Consider the following 20,579-nt stretch of genomic DNA (forward strand, 5'->3'; position numbering starts at 1 on the left):
TGAAATAGACTACAAACCTCAAAGCAAAAACTTAAGTTTCTTGCTGGAGTTACGCATCTTTTCATATTACACCATTCCTCGATGGAGTGACACTTCTGCATCGCATCGTTGGTGCCATTTTAAATGCATCACTTTTAAATACTTTTTCTACTGTCTTATATACACAAAAACCTCTAGCAGCCGATCCGCGAGTGGGATTGCCATGAATGGAGACTGCTTTAGAACACATAAAGGCGCCATAGCAGCATTTCTGATTTTCAAACTACTCATAATACTGTTGCATCGCGTTGTTGTTGCTGTTTTGCACTACGCACTCACTGATAATGTCTCCGAAAAGAACAGAGCAAAACATTACGGCGAGCAGAGGCCGGAATCTGCTGCAAAACGTCGAAACACACACATGGCAGGCGGCTGCATAGACATGTCCCTAGCCGGTTGCCAGATCGATGCGCACAATGCATGCGCAGTGGTCGAGCTCAATTTAACGGAGCTATCAAACTGCAGCTGTTCGGCATTGCTTAAATAATAATAAAACATACTTTTTCTGTTAAAATTTCGCAAATCCAAGAAATAGTTGCTCTCTAGTAATAATCTATCTCTGTGAAATTTTTCTTAATTGTTTATCAACATTTTTATCAAAGTGGCAAGCTTTCAAAGTTGGGCTTGAAAAAAGTCAGTCAAAAAATTGCATTTCTTTACCTTCTAGCTGCCACTATAATTGCAATTTGAATTTGTTTTAAACTTAACCTATACAATTTCATTGCTGAATAGTTAAGCTTCAATAAACAGTCCATCCCAATAGTACGCGATTTTTTTTCTTTAAAATATTTAACAAAGAAGTCAGAGGACTATCATATTTTAAACGATAGTAAGTATATAACAAATGTACCGACAAAAATTTTTACTTCCTGTAGATGATGTTCTGGTAATCCTGACGTTAACCCATTATAGTTATGGTAAATGATATATAGTGCTACCTTTAAAATTACACTAAGTTTAACTACCAAGAAACATCGTTTATTATCATAAGTATATTATCAGCATTAAAATTCCAGGAAGACCAAAATTCCAAGTAGTCCAGAAAAATTTCCTGAAAAATCCGGAAAGTGCGATATTTTACCTTTACATCATTATATTGCAATATTAGTACACTAAAGAAAAAAAATAAAACGGTAGGAATATTCTTAGTTGTTAGGACTCATACGACAGTTAAAAAAATTTTAATTAGAATTGGAGGAATTTGAATAAATTGAACTGGAAATGACGTTTTAGACAGACATTTAAGCAAATTAATATTATGTAGATGTAGATGTAGATGTAGATGTAGAAGATAGATGTAGATGTAGATAGATGTAGATGTAGATAGATGTAGAATAATATTTATTAGAAATGTTTTTTGGTATTTCTAGGGTGCATGTTTAAGGTATATTTAAAGCCCGGGTAGAGTAAAGAAGACGGTCCAGATCTTTCACAAAGCCGTGGCAAGTGACTAAAAACACTTATTTATATAGTAAAATGTCATGAATTTTGTATAGTATATATATATATATATATATATATATATATATATATATATATATATATATATATATATATATATATATATATATATATATGATATTTCTCAGTAGAAATAGTGTATAGTGTTGATATCCGCAGTAGATATTTTTTGTTTTTTTAATTTACTTCTCGGTTCAAATAACTAACAACTAGCTTAAACTGCTCCAAAATATCAAATTCCGTGGTCTTAGATACCGTGATAAAATACGAAATATGACAGAATCGAAAACATCTGATTATAAAATGTCGAACTTTAACGAACATAATGGTCTCGAAACAGAGAACATATTTACGCGCGAGGCTAACAATCCTGACACTTTTCAAAGACATTTGCAAGAATTTGAGATATCAGCGGAACCGACGCTATTTCTGCACGCTCGATTAACGATCGCATTGCAATTCGTGGACGTGGACATAGCATATTCGTCAAGGGAAATGATCGACACCACGATAAGTCACATACAGGGAATAGTACAGCAAGAAAGGTTGATCCTAACCGATAAAATACAATTGTTAAAGTTTGGAAAGGATATCTACTGCAAGTCCGAGACAAAATAGAACTTTCGTAAAAAAATGACAAAACGTCGCAACAATCTAACCTTCATGTTACACAAAATAACGGAACGATCCCCAAGTGTGGAATATCTAACGAAAATGACCTATTTACGCTCGATATCAAGAAGAAAAATTACACGGCTGTGTTACAGACTGAAAGCCAACTATTCGTGAAAACATGTGTATCAGGCTAAACTTCGGCGCTCTAGACACAGTAAATGACATCTATGAGAAAAAACGAATCTTCGCCTCAGCTCGAAACGATAGAGTTAGCTTGATCGACACGAGAGACGACTCCAACGATGCACCTTATACCAAAGATCGGGGATTAACCTTTACCGAACCTGCCGATAGACGTCTTAACCGATCGCCGTTAGGCGAATCACTCGATCCTAAAAATCATGGACTACCCTCTATAGGTAATTTTTTTGATAAGCTTGACGCAGAGCAACAACCTGGGCCGCAACCGGGTGACTCCGATTTTATAGAGCAATACGAACAGTTTAAAAAACGCATGCACGGTAAACTACACGAGAATTTAAATTCAAAACCGCCTTCTGATCCGATTATTCGACACACACAAAACGTGCAACAGCATAGAGAACGCTTTCGGAACGGAGGCTGGATGTTACACCAAGCATTGAACACAATGCCTCATTACGATGGAAATCTAGACACGCTGGCACTATTTTGTCGCGCAGTTCACAACGTGATTCAGGAATTAGGCCCGTAATCTGAACGCTGGGTACTTAACTCGTTGGCATCGAAGTTTCGGGGACGTGCTGCTGACGGCTACACTTCGCGCTTGACGCAATACGACACCGTAGAGCGGTTGTTAGCTAATTTAACTACGCAATACAGTGACGTTTGCGGAGCGGATAAAGTTTTAGCTAATCTTAAAGTAATTCGCCAGTATGCAGGAAAAAGTGCCGAAGACTACAGACTACGCGTTCAAACATTGAACAACTGATTGTTAAACATCTATGACGCGAGCCACGACATGCGCAACTGGAAGAGAGCTATCTATAAAAAAACCGCTGCCAATTGATTGGCACGTAGCTTTCTCCAACTAAATTTATAGGTCCAATAAATAAAATATTGTTTTAATATACAGTATATCTGCCTACTAATGTATGAGGCGATTTTTGATAAATAGTTTATTGTCCTAAAGTTTGCAGACCCCTCTGTTTTTTTATTATAGAATACGAACACTGCCGTCAATTTTTTTAACAGAAATTCACGCATATTTACATGTGTTCCTAACCAACTTAACCATCAAAATTCATTAGATAAGTCGCTCGCGCAATTTTCGAGATATCGATTTTTACATTTTAGCTCTTTACTAGAAAACCGCTCGACGAAATCATTTAAAATTTTAACAGCAGATTTTAATGCATTTGACGACATTGTTTTAAAATAGAAACCTTGATATCTTACGAACCATAGGGGTTTAAAAGCTGTGCAATAAACTTAGCCAAAACACATAAAATATCTACTTTTTTCCAAAATCTCAAGTGCAATAAGGCCTTTTTACGTCCGTAATCGAGCCACAAAAAAAACTCATTTTTTTCAGTTTTCGATTTATTACTAAAAAAATAAGTAGTCAAATTACTTGAAATTTTAATGGGATATAGTTGACACGTGACCCATCGACATAATTTTTTTCGCGAGGTTATGAAGTTTAGTTTCAGAGATATGAATTTTAAGAAAAAAAATCACCTTCTTCATTTATCTGCCGAACAAAGCAGTCGATCCCGAGGACCAAACGCAGAATAGTAGGTAATTTTATTCACTTTCAAATGCATTATAGCTGAATTATTTGTAACAGTGGGATGTTAAAAAAAAACGCAAAATTGTGTTTTTCAAAAATTAAAAAATAGCCATCAAAAAATAGTTAAGAAAATAAAAAATAACTGTTTTTCCCAAATTCAGAATCCAAAAATATATATGCATGTAAAATTTTATTGATACAGATGGAGTAGTTCCAGAAATATTATGGTATACACACACACTCATCCACACACACACACACACACACCCACACATACACACACCTCCGTACGGACATTTTCTAAAAACACTTAATTTGAACTTCTAACGCACCAAAAAGTATTTTCTAGAAGTTTTGACGAAATTCAAAATTTTACTATTACAAAGCCTCCTCTAAGAGGAAGCGATAATGCTGTTAAGGAGGCTCTTAAACAATTTCTATTCAGTCTTAGAAAAGCTATTACGGAGACCGTAGCATTTGAACACCGCACTAGCGCGCGCCCCACATATAGTCAGCAACCGGATCTGATTCGCGAAGACAGCACTAAAATTTCGTCGTGGGCAGCTGAGCTTATGAGTATCGCAAAGGCAGCATATGAACCGAAGGCTACGCCAGTAGCCAGCGAAACCGTCAGATACACTACGGGTATAAGCGGTTGCAACTATTGTCAGCAACGCGGACACCTAGAGAAAGACTGCAAAGAAATGATATGCCGATATTGTAATATCGTGGACCATACCTACGTCGAATGCTTTTTGTTGAAGAATGCGATAAATAACGGACATCTCAGTAAATAAAAACTTGAAAAGCTAGCGTCAGCACCCTCGGACCCTGCTCAGCCAGTAGTGTATACCCCCTTCGTCATACCCACTCCGGCCCCGATGTCATACGTCATACCTGCACCGCAAGCAAATAATGCGACGCAGAATAAGAGCGCTCCTTAAGATGATAATGGAAAACAGAACGGCGCTTATCGAAAGAATAACGTACGCAGATATTTAGGAGAATGCAACGGCGGGGATAATAGAAATTATAACAACAATAATGGATACAATAATCAAGACAACGACAGGAATTATAACAACAACAATAGGTACAACAATGATAGAAATGATAATCGTAATTATAATCAGCGTGGTGACGGGGAATACGACAACAGGCTTACAGTGATGACCGTGGGTTTTAGAATCGTCGAAAAAACCGGGATTTCGATAATCGGCGAAATGACAGAAGATTTGACAATAGGCACAACGACGGTAGAGGCAACAATTATAATAATCGTTACAATGATCAGAATAACGACAATTATAACAATGATCTTAATAGACAAGATAACAGAAATGCTAGAAAACCGTCTGGAGATTTTTTAAACTACCATGATGCTCGTTACCAGTCGGGGGTATCGGGCAATCAATAAGCAACAATACACTGAATCCGAAACCGACGCCAACACAAGAAAAGAAAGTAGAGGGGCAAATTAGTAAGAAGCAGGAGAAAATCGAAAATTGAAAAAGGCAAATAAAGGATATAGCCGTGCTGTTTAGTAAGTTAAAAGAACAGTCAAAACAGGAAAAATAAGCCAATGTGCAGGGGAAAATTCATAATCGGAAATACTTAATAAGATTTGCTGCAGCAGAACGTAAACCACCGATCGTAGAGCTTACGAGCGAAAAGTAGGAGGGGAGGAAAGCACGTTTCTATGCGGATAGTGGAGCTGATATTTAAGTAATTAAAGCAAGTAATGTCACTAGTAGGACGATAATTAATAAACAATACGTAATTGCTATTAGCGAAGTTACGCCGGGCGAATGCTTAAGTTTAGGTAGGACAAATATGAGTTTTGAAGGACTAAAGTGCGACATGCACGTGGTTCCCGATAAATTTCCCATTGATACAGATCGAATCTAAGGATGAGATGTGCGTTCAAAATACGGTGGAAAGGTCAACGCTGCGGACAGATGCATAGAATTTGGACAAACTATTATACCATTTATTCAAAACGAAAAATTACTTATACCTGCAAGTAATTTACGCAAGAGCAAGCGATAGATCAGAGCAAGTAGGATTTTCCCCTTTACAAAATTTAGGAGAAGAGTTATACTTTGGAATTAGTATTAACTATTTTATTAGTATTAACCAAGAAGGCAAGATACACGCCTTATGCGTTAATACTACAAAATATGAGGTAGAGTTAAATTCACCAGAGGTAGCACTGGAAGCCCGTGAAGCCATAAAAAAGGAAGGAAAATAATTCAATCTAGAAGAAAACAAACCTGAAGAGACTGTCAATATATTAACAATATTTTTCAATGAAAGCAAGGACAGGGCCGAAAGAATTTTTGAACTTTTTGATCCAGAGACATTTAAGGACTAAACGAAGGAAGAAATAACTTATGTTAAAGAAATCATCCGAGAGAAACCGCATATCTTTGGGCTACCCGGGGAGAAACTTAAAGTACAACAACACTAGTGTCGCACAAGATACCTACTACTACAAATGTCTTAGTACGATCAAAAGGATACAGACCAAATCAAGAAGAGAAAGAGGAGTTAGGGCGCCAGATGGAGCAGATGCTGAAGGACGATATTATCAGACCAACAGATTAACCCTACAGCTCTCCTACATACGTGATACCCAAAAAGCCCGCAGCGGACGGTACAAAAGATGGGGATTAGTAACAGACTTAAGAAAAATAAACAAAGTAACGGTGGGAAATAGCTACCCGATACCCAATACAGCGGATATTATTGACAGCGTCGCCTCAGCTAGGTACATAACCGCCGTAGACTTGAGGACCAGGTTCTACCAGATACCAATGAACCCCGCACGCGCCCATAAAACAGCCTATACTGTACCGTTCGGTCATTACTGCTATCAACGTTTAGAAATGGGGCTCAAAGGCGCTCCTTCGACATTTCAGTACCTGATGGCTTTAGCACTTGCAGGCTTACAAGGGATAAAACTGTACGTCTATTTGGATGATATAATCGTTTTCGCTAGGAATATTGAAGAGCACGGTAAGAAGTTCCGACGCTTGATGAAGAGACTAGACGACGCCACCTATGAAGTGCCAATTCTTGCAGCAAGAGACATACTTTTTAGAACATATCGCTAAAAGAGGAAAAATTTGAGCAAATCCTAAGAAAATAAAAGCAGTAAATAAATTTTCAGTACCAACAAACGCCAAGAAAATCAAACAATTCTTAGGACTCGCAAGATATTACAGGCGCTTTATCAAGGACTTCGCGAAATCGGCAGCAATCCTATCTAGACTGTTGAGGAAGAACGAGCCCTTTGTGTAGAAAGAAGAGCATCAGCAAGCCTTTGACAAATTACGAACAGCATTGTGCAAGGAACCAGTGATGAAGTCACCGAACCTAATTATGCCCTTTTTAGTAATAACAGACGCATCTGATTACGCCATAGGAGCTATCTTGAGCCAGGGACAGTTAGACAGCGACCAACCCTGCACTTATGCATCGCAAGTCCTCAAAGGACCCAAGCAAAGATATTTCACCTACGACAGGGAACTACTAGCTGTAGTGTTCGCAAAAGACCAATTTAGACACTACCTCTCAGGACGCAAATTTACAGTCGTAACGGATCACGAGCCCTTAAAACATTTTTTTACCACAAAAAAATCCGATCTAAGGTCCAACAGATTGAAAGCAGAGCTCAAAGGCTACGAATTCGACATCGTATACAAACTCGGAATTTGCAACAGAAACGCAGATGCACTCTCTAGAAATCCTATCCTCCAGGAAGGAGAAGAAAATCTAGAGAGGCCGAAAGCAGAATTGTACGAGTTGGCAGATAAGCAAGAGCACGACGCTACGATACAACGATTTAAAATAACAAGGAAAAGAGGCAAATCTAAAAAGCTTTCGGAATCAGCCGATACTGCAGACGAAGAAAGAATATCGACAGAATCTGAAAATTCTGGAAACCCAAGAGAGAGAAAACGATGGGTTGCAGTTTACACTGAGAGTATGGGTTCAGATAACTCCTTAGATGACGAATGGCAACCCAAAGCGGAAACGAGAAATAGTAAAAAGAGAGTTTACAAGAAGATTCACGGCAAGAAAACCGGGAAAATATACCCCTTATGCCACAAATTATCCGACTCGCGGGAAACATCCGAGCCGATTCTCAGTCAGGCGGATCCGAACAGGGTCTTGGGGAAAGTCTGCAAGGAAGAAAATATAAGACAGCAATAGTAGCTTAGATAGTGACGCTAAAGATGAACCTCTAAGAGCTGGTCAAGTAGAATGGGAACAAGAGGTAGAAATATCACGCAACCTCATCGAGAAAGAACCTTCACTGAATCACCAAGACTTATCACAACCATTAACGCCTAGGCTGACACTAAGCAGTAACAACAGTCATAAAACATCAAGGCCAATCCCTCAGAAAACGAACAGTATAATTTCGAACTCACCTCACCGTAGACGTAGAGGAGATAAGTATACGAGATAAGTCAGGAGTTATAATTAAAATATGGGAAAGCAGAGCGCAAAGTGGCAACGTGATACCCGACGAAAAGAGGGTCAATAAAAGAAATCCAAGCGCAGAAACACCTTACGAAAGTATAGACTCTCCACAGCCGATTCTTACCACACATATCCCCTTAGCTCCACACGACAGTCATCCTAGCACTCTCAAACACACTCTTCCCTTCTACAGACCAAGGAAAGATTTTTATCACATCACACCACAAATAGACGATCAAGCTAACGCGAAACCCTTGCCTGAAAGCAGTGCTTCAGAAGCATCCAGGGGAGACATCGACTTACGCCTTCATAATATGAGCAAACACGATAATACTAGTCCTATAAAGGAAGGAAGCCGACACAAGTCCGTAGAGCCAATAGAGGGCTCGTTTAACGATCAACCGGCAACTAATCGGACAGCAGCAACTATGGGCACGTCACCTAGGGCTCAGCCTACCCCGACACCATACACAGGAACAGATCTGGATGCAATAGCCTAAAGGTATTGCGTGTTGCGAGATTTTTCAATAGTTTGCCTTTTTTATTTAATTAATAATAATTGAAGTGACAAGTAGATCGTGATTTTGGCATACGTCTCTATTTTATAAGTTCACTTAATAATCAGAATTAATAATTAATTGCAAACTTTGAATAGATAAAGAAATTCAATCTGTATTAATGTTGTATTGAGTAATGAATTTTGGGTTCATAAGGTACTGAGCGGTCGTAGCAGGATAGGATGAAATAACATAGAACATATATTTATGTTATAATATATTTGTGGCATGAAGCCTTTAATCACTTTATTTTGATTCTCACGCAACGAGTAGAACACTATAGATGCGAAGTAACACAACTCACTATGCTAAGATAAATAATATATTCGATGTAACGACGGTAGAAATAATTGTAGTAGTGAATCTTTATTTTTACTACTAAATAATGAAAAGGTATCAAGCTGCAAATTTATTGAAAAAAGGAAATGGCATTTAGAAACACAGTGAAAACTAATTTGAATGATATGACTAAGTGGTTAAATTTATGCAATGAATTTGAGTGCATAAGCAGATCAAAGTTCACGTTGAGTTAAATTGTGATTTACAAAAATTAATTACGATTGAACGAATTACGCGTGAGATTTCAATAATATGCAGAAACGAAGGAATTTATGTATGAATAGATGCGCCCATGAGAAAACCGACTGGGGGTCGACGTAGCCGGCCCAGTCGGACAGCGCTCGGCTGTACTTTTACAACCCGTCGGAGGCAGAGTTAATGGATTAGTATTATGTGCTGAGTTTTCGACAGTACTTGGCGAATAATTTGCTGTTGCTTAGAGTGATGCTATTGCTTTGAAGAATTGAGTCGGACTGCTCGCGCAGGAGAATTCGTGCCGCGAGCGAGCCGTAGAAACGCGAGCGTAGAAAGAGATAGCATGATGCGCGTGAACGAATTTACATAAACGAGCGTGCTCAGCACGTCGACGCATGGGCGCGACGCGCTACTCGAGAAAGAGAGAGCGAACCGTCAGTGTTGTAACAAGCGAGTAGGCGCCTGCGGTAAAGGGCCAGGTATGTAGCCTGCTGCTCGGGCTCCCCACTCAGGCCAGCACGTGTCTACTTGACCGTTGCAGTGTACTCACAGCATGAAGATTGCGCGGAACCATTCAAACGGTTAACGTACGGTAGAAACATACCCATGGCGCTATTGGAAAACTGCCTCTTCAACTCGATAATAAAAATCTTAAATCTACAAATGACACCGAGTTAACTGAGATATAAACTTTTGTGCAGCCCACATGTGGAAACCTGTGGTGACCCAGAAGAGGCACGCCGCATCTTGCTATCAGAAGTTGAGTACGAAGACGCAGATTGCATATATGTATCCTCGAGGGAGTTCGGATACAACGTATGTGTACATTTCCAAACGAATAACCGAAATAATTACTGTCACTTCAATCTAAACAAGGGTAAGGAATTAATACATTTACAGCTAGAGGGCAATCACTTTACGTCAATTATAACAGAGCAGGAAGTATAACCGACGGAAGGCAAACTTTCAAAGAAACCCTCACGTGAGAGAAGCCATGGTACACTATTTAATAGCTAAGGCGCGACCAGAACAAGATTCAACAGAGTGGAAAAGAGATTCTCATGTCAAAGAGCTATTTACTGGGGTACAAAGCCTGAATGATCACCCGTTTGCGCATAAATGCAACCTTGCTTGTATATTGGTAGAAGGCATGATCCTCGACAAAGCAGTACTAAACGCTTTCATAGAAAGACGCTACATACACTCAGAGGAGCTCTTTAAAACACAACGTTTCGTAGACGAAATCATCGTAACAAAATACAGAGAGGCGTACATGTTCGGTATGGTTTTAAAGGAACACTTACACGACAAACCCTTAAGACCGGATATTGCTGGATGTATAAAAACACTACACTTACTGACTAAAAGGTACGGAATAACATCGTTTAGCTTTATCAGAAATTTGGGAATAATTACGCTCGCAGACTGGGAACACGTAATTGAGCAGTGTAACAAGATCTTTAAAGGAAAAGCAGTAAATTATTCCAGTTAACAGAATTATTTCTAGTTTCGCTAAAATCTCGTAGAAATTAATTTGAAGGTGTTTGAAGAAAATTCTGAAAATACTTATATCGACACACACACTTCCATCGGATAGGCTGCAGAGTAAGGATAAAACTACTCCCTTAGGAGGAAAAAACTTTTTTCTCCCAAGGGAGTAGTTTTTTCCCGCTGCAAAGAAAAACTCGAGTTTTCATTCATTTTACATGCATGGAAAGTGGCCTTTTTCGTGCACGTATCATGAAAAAAAATTTATCTTGAAAATAATATGGTCAACAAACTTGAATGCAATAATTGTTCTACTACGTACATGGACCAAACAAAAATAAATGTGTGTCCGTATCAACAAGCATAACAAATCCGATGATAACGTGGTCTTCGATCACATAAACAATTTCAATTACACTTTCAATTTTGAGAATTTTTAAATAAAAGACGGAGAAACGAATTGAAATAAAAGACTTGTCTTTGAAAAGCTACACATACATCTACAAAATAATGGTATAAACAAGAAAGAGGATACACGGCATTCAAACACGTTATACACATACCTGATATAACAGCATAAATACCAACAAACACGAGTCATGGGTAGTTTTAGTTAAAAATGCATCCCTTAGGAGCTACAAATCATTGAAAAAAGGCAAAAATTGCTTAAAACCTCAACTTTAACCAACTGTAACACGAAGCCAAATGAAAGAATCGCGCTGAAATTTTTTTTGGGAGTCAGGTACAGCATATAGAACATATATATACAGTTAAGACAGAAATTAAAATTTGTATATCTTCGATTTCACAGATTATATATATATATATATATATATATATATATATATATATATATATATATATATATATATATATATATATATATATATTATATAGTTCTAAGCTTGATTTTAATTTAAAATCCCCTTTACCTCGTCCCACCTTTCCTCCACCCCCTCCACTGAATAACTCAAAATTGTTTCAAAATTTACGTTATGTAAAGACTCAAAATCCCTTTCTCCACTCCCCTCCACCCCCCCTTTACCATCCCACCACTTCCCTCCACCTACCCATCCACCAACCCCTCTAGCTACCCCTTGACTTCCCCTTCACTTAATAACGTTAAATTGTTTATAAATAATGTTATATTGATTAAACTTTCCTCCTCCACTTACCTCCACCCCCCCTTTACCTCCCTCTACCACCCCTCCGTACCCTCTGTTGGCCCTCCACTAACCCGTTTACTTTCCTCCACTAACCCGTTTACTTCCCTCCACTTCCCCTCTACTTCCCCACCATTTTTAAGGAGTATGTAATTTTACACTTTGAAAAGTAAAGCATTTTGAGTATTTTTTGTAAGACAGAAGAATGTAACAATTAGATACAAATTTTTCACATTCTATTTTAGCATATCGCGGCGCGTCACCACCGATCAAGGTCGGCAATTCGAGTCCTACCTTTTTTAATAGCTTAGTTGATTGACCAGTACGACTCACCTGCAAATGGTCGCTTATCATCTGCAAGCGAACGGCAGGGTGAACGACTTCACCGCCATCCGATGCCAGCAAAACGTTGACGCAGGTTCTGCCACCCCCCCCCCCCCCCCCCCGTGCTCCTAGGCATACGGGCAGCGTAAAAGGACGACTTCATATCCCTATAGTATGACATAAAATCAGTAAGACAGAAACTAAGTTAGAGTCGGAAATCAAGAATACAGATAAAAATAAAGTAAGAGTCTAACCTCAGATTTAGATTCAAATCGATCACAAATAAATTGTAAGAATATGGTGAATTTTATGTGTGTAATTTATATTTAATTAAAGATAAGATATAGATCTATTAAAGATAAAGCATCCTTGTTAATTATTTGTATAGTTATTTATAAATTAAAAATAGAAATCGGCGGGTTGGCGTAGCGAGCAGGGGAAACCCCCTAGTGTATATATATATATATATATATATATATATATATATATATATATATATATATACAATAATATATATATATATATATATATATATATACAATAATAATATATATACAAGCCCGGTGAAATTGAGGCTTTTGCGAATTCTGAATCTAACAGCCAAGAGAGACATACCTCACCTATCTTTCCCCGCCATTTGGCGGGGAAGCGGATTTTCGAACGATATAGTGCTGACATTTTCATAATTCTAAACCTATGACTTGTGTTAATAATTTCTTTTTATTACGTGCATAATAACTAAAATCTAATAAACATTTCACCATTTTTTATAAATATAAAAATGTCAAGTAAATGTTTTTAATGTTAAAATCAGCTTTCCCAAAATATATCTAAATGCATATAGCAAAAAAAAAACATATATTTGACATTTTTATATTTCTAGATTTGACTACTTTTTCTTACTAAGGATTTTATTTTTAAAAAAAGTTTTTCAGTAAGATTTCACATATTTTACAAAGTATATTCTTCTTGAAATCTTGATCTATTCGGTAGACAATAAGCTACTATTGCTTTAGACATTGATGCCATCGCACATATAATCGTATAGCATTATTATATGTATGTACGTAATAAAAATATAATAATACAATCGCGTGTCACCAAGTAGCAGATGAATGTTAGTAAAGTAGATTATAACTGCTGTAACCTTGGTAGCAAATGGCCGATAAGAATCTGTTAAGAAGTATGCGTGATTTCTACGATGAAACCCGAGTAGCAGAAGTTCTCTTAATTGTTTGCGCATGCGCGTACGGTTCAGGCCAGGCACAGGCGTCAGGCATACTAGAAGTACGACGCGTATATTAGAGGCTGTCTGCTATATTACATAGCAGAATAGCATAGCAGAATAGCATAGCAGACCAGAACAACAGTTCTCACACAGTTTCAGTCGATGTTAAATGATGAATATATAGCCTAATTAATAATTCATCTAGAATGTTTTTTGAAAGGAGATATATAATTTTCAAAGTACGCGTTAAAAGTGGCAACCTAACCCTACGCATGCATACTCTCATATATGAAAGTATGTAGAAGCATGCCGTACTGACTGACTTTGTGTTATTCAAGTGCAATTACTGTATAAAAAGTGTTATCGACGTTCTCAAAGTCTCCAATGATGAAGTTTGCACAGATATTTTAACCTCATCAGTATGCGAGCCAGTTATTGTCAACCACCAAATCTCTCATAATCATGGTAAATCTATATTGAAGTTGGATGTTTGTTCCTTTGCATAGAGACTAACTAAATTATTTAGAAACAGACTGCAATCTCAGTTTATACTTTACTGTATTGGTTCGGCTTTTCACCCTGAAACTTATGGCTTTTGCGGCAAAAAAATTACAGGTGCGTCTATACATGAAAGTCGAATTCATATTAGCTACAATAAATTCAACGTAATATATTGTTTTAATATGCTAACACAAATTAAGATGCAAAATTTTAGCTCTCTGTAGAGAGCATTTTAGCAGTCTGTTTCTAAATAATTTAGTAAGTCTCTATGCAAAGGAACAAACATCCAACTTCAATATAGATTTACCATGATTATGAGAGATTTGGTGGTTAACAGTAACCGAGCTCGCATACTGATGAGATTAAAATATCTGTGCAAACCTAGAGACTTTGAGCACATCGATGACATTTTTCAAATAGTAATTGCACTTGAACAACACAAAGTCAGTCAGTACAGCATGCTTGTACATACTCTCATAAATAAGTGCATGCATGTGTAGAGTTAGGTTACCACTTGATACGAGTTAGACGGTCGGTAGGAGGAAAAAACGAGAAGTTTTTCTACGTTATTTGTTGGTAGCCCTGAAAAGGGCTGATTGTTTTAATCGAAGGGTAGTTTTAGCGCTTTCTCTTTATTGGGGGCGCAGGCAACTCGTGCGCCTGGATGATTTTTAGCTTAGTGCCCCGGGAAACAAGGAGCACCCTCCTCTTGGCCTGGTTGATGATACGCGAGTCCCTCTGCGGCGTGTTGTTCGATTGCGGCTTTTTAAAACGAGTAATTCGAGGTGTCTCCGCTAAAGGTGCCCGAGCGGGAGGCACGATGATATTGGGCCGGGTTTGCGTACGCGTTATCCCTATCGGCTCTGGTTCCTCAGATTCGTCCTCGCCGGGGGAAGCGCACAAGGTTATGCACCCCGTGTCGACGTCCGGGATCGTCTTAAAGACTTCCTCAGGCGTCGGAAGCGGAGATGTTGGCCTTGGCACCTCAAAACCAATAATTTCGGGTGGTAGCTCGACCGAAGGCGAGGCCTTGACGGGATCTACCACCACGACCATGCTGCGGACTTGTACGGTAGGCGAGTCTTCGTGGGCTGCGTCGGGCGATGTTACGGGCACGAAGACGAGTGTGCGATCACGGGTAATCTCCGCACGCGCCCGTCTACGTTGCTGCCTCGTCCTACGATGATTCCGCTTAAAGCACTGCACCTCCGAGCGATGTTGGGGCTTCCGTGTTCTGGCAGGCATGGCTGTTTGCCGAAAACTGATAACGACTCGCGTTTGGCCTCATCTTTATTTTCGAAGCGCGGACCTCAGAGAGAGGCCTTACTGTTGCGGCGGCTAGGTGCGCGGTTACCGGAGAGGGGAAAGGGCACGGTCCGAGCACGATTCGGGAACTTTCGCTCAACCGAATTGTGTTCGAATTATCTAGATTATCCCGCGAGTTATCGAAGCCGGGAATTTCTCTCTGCGACCTTGAGAGGCCCTCCAGCTTCGGTTCCTTACGCCGTCGAGTAATTTCTCCGGGAAGCGAGTTCGCCAGGGTAACCGACTCGATATGCCGCGATAGCCAATTGCCGATTATTAGTGGTGAAGGGATTGATGGCGGCTTTCTGGAAGAGGATCCTTGGAGGGCTCCCTAAATAAAGAGGGTTCTCGTCGTTTTCAAAGTTTTTTTTTCTTTATTGAAATTTGTTGGGCCTAAACGCGTCGTAAGTGGGCGAGCTCGAGGTTGTTGGGTTCGTATCCGGGGCTATAAGCCGCCAGATGCGCCTCTTGGTAACGAAGTCCGGCGCTAAAGCCTTCCAGACTCGTTAACGCACGAGGTGAGTCTGGGGCCTATCGGCCTTTCAGACTCGTTAGCGCACGAGGTGAGTCCGGGGCCTATCGGCCTTCCAGACCCATTAACACAGAAAGTGAGTCCGGTGCTTATCGGCCTTCCAGATTCTGGGAGCGTGTCCGGGGCTGCTGCCGTCCATTCCGTTCGGTCACCGGATAGCGAGTTTCGCTCCGCGCGAGCTGCCGCTCCTTTTAACCGCGCGCGCGAAGCAGCGCCGAAGCCGCCGCGGAGAGGGGGAACTCGAGCGCTCGCGGCCGTGCCGCTCAGCGCGGACTCTCGCAACGGCGCGAAAGTGCCTTACAGTACAGGCTTCACATTCTCCATGGGCACCTTAAAAATTATATGTACCCTTTTATAAACATTCTAGATGAATCATTACGGCATATATTTATTAATTTATAAACATTTTTAAACAATGTGAATGCAGAGCAGGATCATTGACACAAGGTTACATGAACAAATCATGGTGGGGAAAAAATTCTACCGATATTTCCTCTAGAAATCATGTCCGATTTATCGGAGTTTTCATCTAATTTCTAATCTGAAAACTCGGCAGATTTAAAAAATCTTGATAGCCTTAAGGTACTTTCTCGGCAACGCTGCTACCAGGGAATCATTGGCGTATAATGTCACGTGACCGGGGGAGAAAAATTATTGGAAGAAGAAACTTTGACGAAAAGAAATTCACCCAGCAAATTTTTAACTTACAATATAATAACAAGTTAATAACGTAATATTTTCAGATGAATCTTTCCAAAGATGAAAGATCAGGTTGATATATTTCAAATAGATACCTACAGATTGCGCATACACGCAATACTCATGATTTAAATGCAATCGAGATTTTTGTTTGAGGTTAAAAAATCCAATTTGAAAGCATATAGGGTCGCCCTGTCCTGAATGGAACTTCGTCCTTTCTTGCCCGTGCGGCGCTATCGCGCCCCTTGATAATACAATGTCAACAGTGCAGAAAAACATTGTTCTTGTGTATTAGTCTTAAGATTTATAATTTATATACTTTTTAGTTAATAAATTATGTATTAAATATTTAAAAAAAAATATATTATATATAATTTGCAGATGACTTTTCAGCATTCGTATGTCAACGCGATGATTGTCCAAATGCTGGTAATGCTGAAGCTACAAAAGTTTGTTATAGTCACTCCATATCAATCACATATGCTACAGATTCACCACCTCCATTATATTTATGTATTGAATGTGCTAATGAAATACACAGAGAAAATCCAAATCAAATGTTTTATGACATACTTCATCCAATGCAACAAGTATCTCTAAACTGCGAAAACAAGGTATATATTATTAACATTAAATTTACAGAAGTTTCAAAAGATGGTTACATAAAAGAGCGTTTTGAACCTTGTTACGATCTTAATTATGCATTTCTGCTGTTTAACATATTATAAGATATAACGGGACACCTCGATTTTCAAAGTATTGTTGTTCAGTGCCAAAGTTTTATCATGCAGCACTTAAATATCATACATATAACACAAGTGAGGTTTGTTACCCGAGCAAAGCTAAGGTAAAAACCTCACAAGAAGGGAATCAACTTTTCATACGTATATCGAATGATTTTTTTAGTATACGGGGGTGGAAAATGTATCGAAAATATTTTCTCCTACCTAATAATTGGATACGAATCTTAACTATATTCAGCGTAGGACAGATTGCTTTTGACATTCACTCGTGCTTAATCAGTCAGAAAAAGCATTTCATATTCATAGTCATAGCTATTTATAATTAGTTCGTCAAATGCTCTTTTACGCTTTACATACGCGCATACATTAATAAAATAGTTATATAGTTTATTTAAATCTCTTAATTTAGTCAAACAAGAATATTTTATACCCTGTTGAAAATAATTAGCTGTACTAGATTATACCAAACTATGTCAAACTGTATCAAATCGTACCAAGCTGTATCATATTATGCCAAACTGTGCCACATTGTGCTATACTCATGCCATTTTAGATACAGCGCACAATTTAGCAAAGTTTAGCACAGTGTGGCACAGTATGGCATAGTATGAAACAGTCAGGCACAATATTAGATTTTGAGGATTAAAAATATTTTTCTTGATTTTTTTTTAATTTGAAGCAAGGTTTGGTATGGTATTGCATAGTATGGCTCAATCTCGCATAATGTGGCAGAACATCTCTTATTATTTTGTTTTCACATTCATTATCGTCTACAGCCAAGTAGGTTGTAGGTTCAGTAGGCGGGGTTCTTCCACCACCTCTGCGTGAGAGTAGTGCTTAATCCTATTTACCTGTACCATGTCTAACTCTATATTTTTGTCCCATTGCTGAAACTCTCTCCTGTCTGAGTTCCTATGCACCCTCCTGAAAATAGTCAATATATTAAATCATCAACGAATTATATGCTTATTCTAAATCAATTAGAATCAACAGGAGTCAATAAATATTAATACGGAAAACAATTAAAGTCAGTAGTTAATACCAAACATTAGTTTCTATTAACTTTTCTAGTCCTTTTTGCTTTCTCCAAGAGAAAGCTTTGTAATGGTAACAAATTTGATGTCAAATATTTGGATGGATATCAATGTTTTTGAGATTCCCGGGTCAGGAAAAGTGATTTCTGAAAAATGTATGTATGCATGTTCGTATGTGCCAAAAAATGGTTTTCGTAACACAAGCACGATTTTTGCGTGTTTCCGACCTATTTAGCGGGACTAAAGTAACATTTTTCAGACCGGCGGGCAAAAAAAAATTAAAAACGCCCGCTAAAATTTTTCGGAAATTTTTTTGGATAATATTTATAAATATTTATAAATATTATAAATGGAGTATGGAGTTTGCAGTACAAGTCAAGGCGAGGGCTTTTACGAGCCGCAGGCGAGTACTGCAACAACACGAGGCCAAAAAGCCTACCTAGCCCTTGGTCCACACATATATATCCCACTCAATATGCTAATAAAATGCAAAAATCCATACTTGTGTTACAAAAAATATGGTGTGGACCAAGGGCTAGGTAGGCTTTTTGGCCTCGTGTTGTTGCAGTACTCGCCTGCGGCTCGTAAAAGCCCTCGCCTTGACTTGTACTGCAAACTCCATACTCGGCCTAAAAAAGCCTAATTTACGCTCTTGTTACACAATATACTATACTGCGATAACTCCCTAAAACATTTGTATTTTTTCCTGAAACTTTGTAGTTTTATCAACCCTGGTAAAAATCTCAACGGATTTTCAGCGAGTAATATGCGAGACCTATTAAAATTTAGCATGAAATTAGCTGAAAACCTGCTATTAATGTGACCTTTACAACAGGTTTCTAGCTAGAAATCTGCTATCAAGAGTGAGTTATTTAAGGCCAGTTTGCTGCTTGAAACCTGCTGATTCTGGAATATTAGTATACGGCGAATCTGGGGTGCGTGAAACAAAGTGACAGCGTAGATGCCTGACCTAACCTTACGATGCGTGTACGAGTTTTCGATACACATACTTAATTTAAGCTTGACTTATAAATAATCGTGGCGTTACGGGTAATGAATACCTATCTCTTCGTAACTGCGATGCCAGGTGTGTGTCTTGTATAATAGCGCTACGTGTCATGTACTTCCATGGAAAAATATCAACGGAAGTCTACCAATATGGGAAGTCTTTTTAAAATGCGTCTAAAACATCGTTTTTTAGATTTTTTTGTGGAGAAACTTACGACTAAAATTTATTACGGATTATTAAATTAGAAGAATGAATCTTTAATTTTGTTCGTTAAAGCAGTTTCTAGGTGTTATATAATCCAAGTTACAGTCATTTTAGGTCGAAAATCTCCCCAAAACCTAGATTTTTTACCATTTTTGGATTGCTTCTCTTCAGGATTTAGTAAGAAAAGAATCAGGACGAAAATCCATTGCAGATTATTAAAATAGAGAAATAAACCTTTAATTTTGTTTTTTAGTGAGGTTTCTAAGTGCTATAGAATCTAATTTATAGCCATTCTATGGCGAAAAATTTACTAATTTTTTTTTGTTTTCTTCTGTTTTCTTCCGTTGTTTTCTGTTATTCTCTATAATCATTTGTTGCTTTTTGTTTTGTATAAAGTTGTCATTACCTCTCTGGACTTGGAAAATTGAAATAAAAATAAACAGCGAAAAAGAGAACAAATCAAATAAAAACTAATTGTGACAGAGAAAAACGTTAAAAGCGGGTCTGCAGCAATGTCGGCAAGACAAAAGCAATAATTTGATGCTCTGATCACAGAATAAACATTATCAAAGGACTTGACTGGCCTGGCGTTGAGATGTAGAGTGGAAAATACATGCCTTTTTAGACACAGTCAAATTTTTCGGTCTAGTCATGGATTCCAAGTTGACCTATGGAAGCCGTAGGTAGATGCCGTTACCAAAGAGATGAATCGAGTTCTGTACAGCCCATGATTTTATAGCTCGCGTACCACCGAAGAACTGCGCAAGCACTTAGTTTGTGTGTTGGCAGTACCTCACCTGAATTACTGTTTGGTTTTCTACGTTGACAAATCGAGCATCTTGCGAGGTTACAGAGGCTCCAAAGCGCTTGCAGAAAATATG

General features: G+C 38.4%; 1 protein-coding gene across 16 annotated transcripts in view; it reads left to right on the forward strand.

Annotated features, from left to right (window-relative positions):
• The window catches only part of LOC100680429 (protein unc-79 homolog), a 2,400,004-nt gene that overhangs the window by 307,520 nt on the left and 2,071,905 nt on the right, over window positions 1–20,579 (forward strand). For all 16 annotated transcript variants that reach the window (XR_004345182.1, XR_004345183.1, XR_004345184.1 and 13 more), the window contains one exon: window positions 17,090–17,322. Coding sequence is in view for 11 of the 16 variants with exons in the window: in XM_031923950.1 (XP_031779810.1) it covers window positions 17,090–17,322 (233 nt within the window). In the remaining 5 variants the exon portion in view is untranslated. The remainder of the gene's footprint in view (window positions 1–17,089; window positions 17,323–20,579) is intronic.

The sequence above is a fragment of the Nasonia vitripennis genome, assembly GCF_009193385.2.
Source record: "Nasonia vitripennis strain AsymCx chromosome 2 unlocalized genomic scaffold, Nvit_psr_1.1 chr2_random0002, whole genome shotgun sequence".
In the NCBI taxonomy this organism is placed as follows: Eukaryota; Metazoa; Arthropoda; class Insecta; order Hymenoptera; family Pteromalidae; genus Nasonia; species Nasonia vitripennis.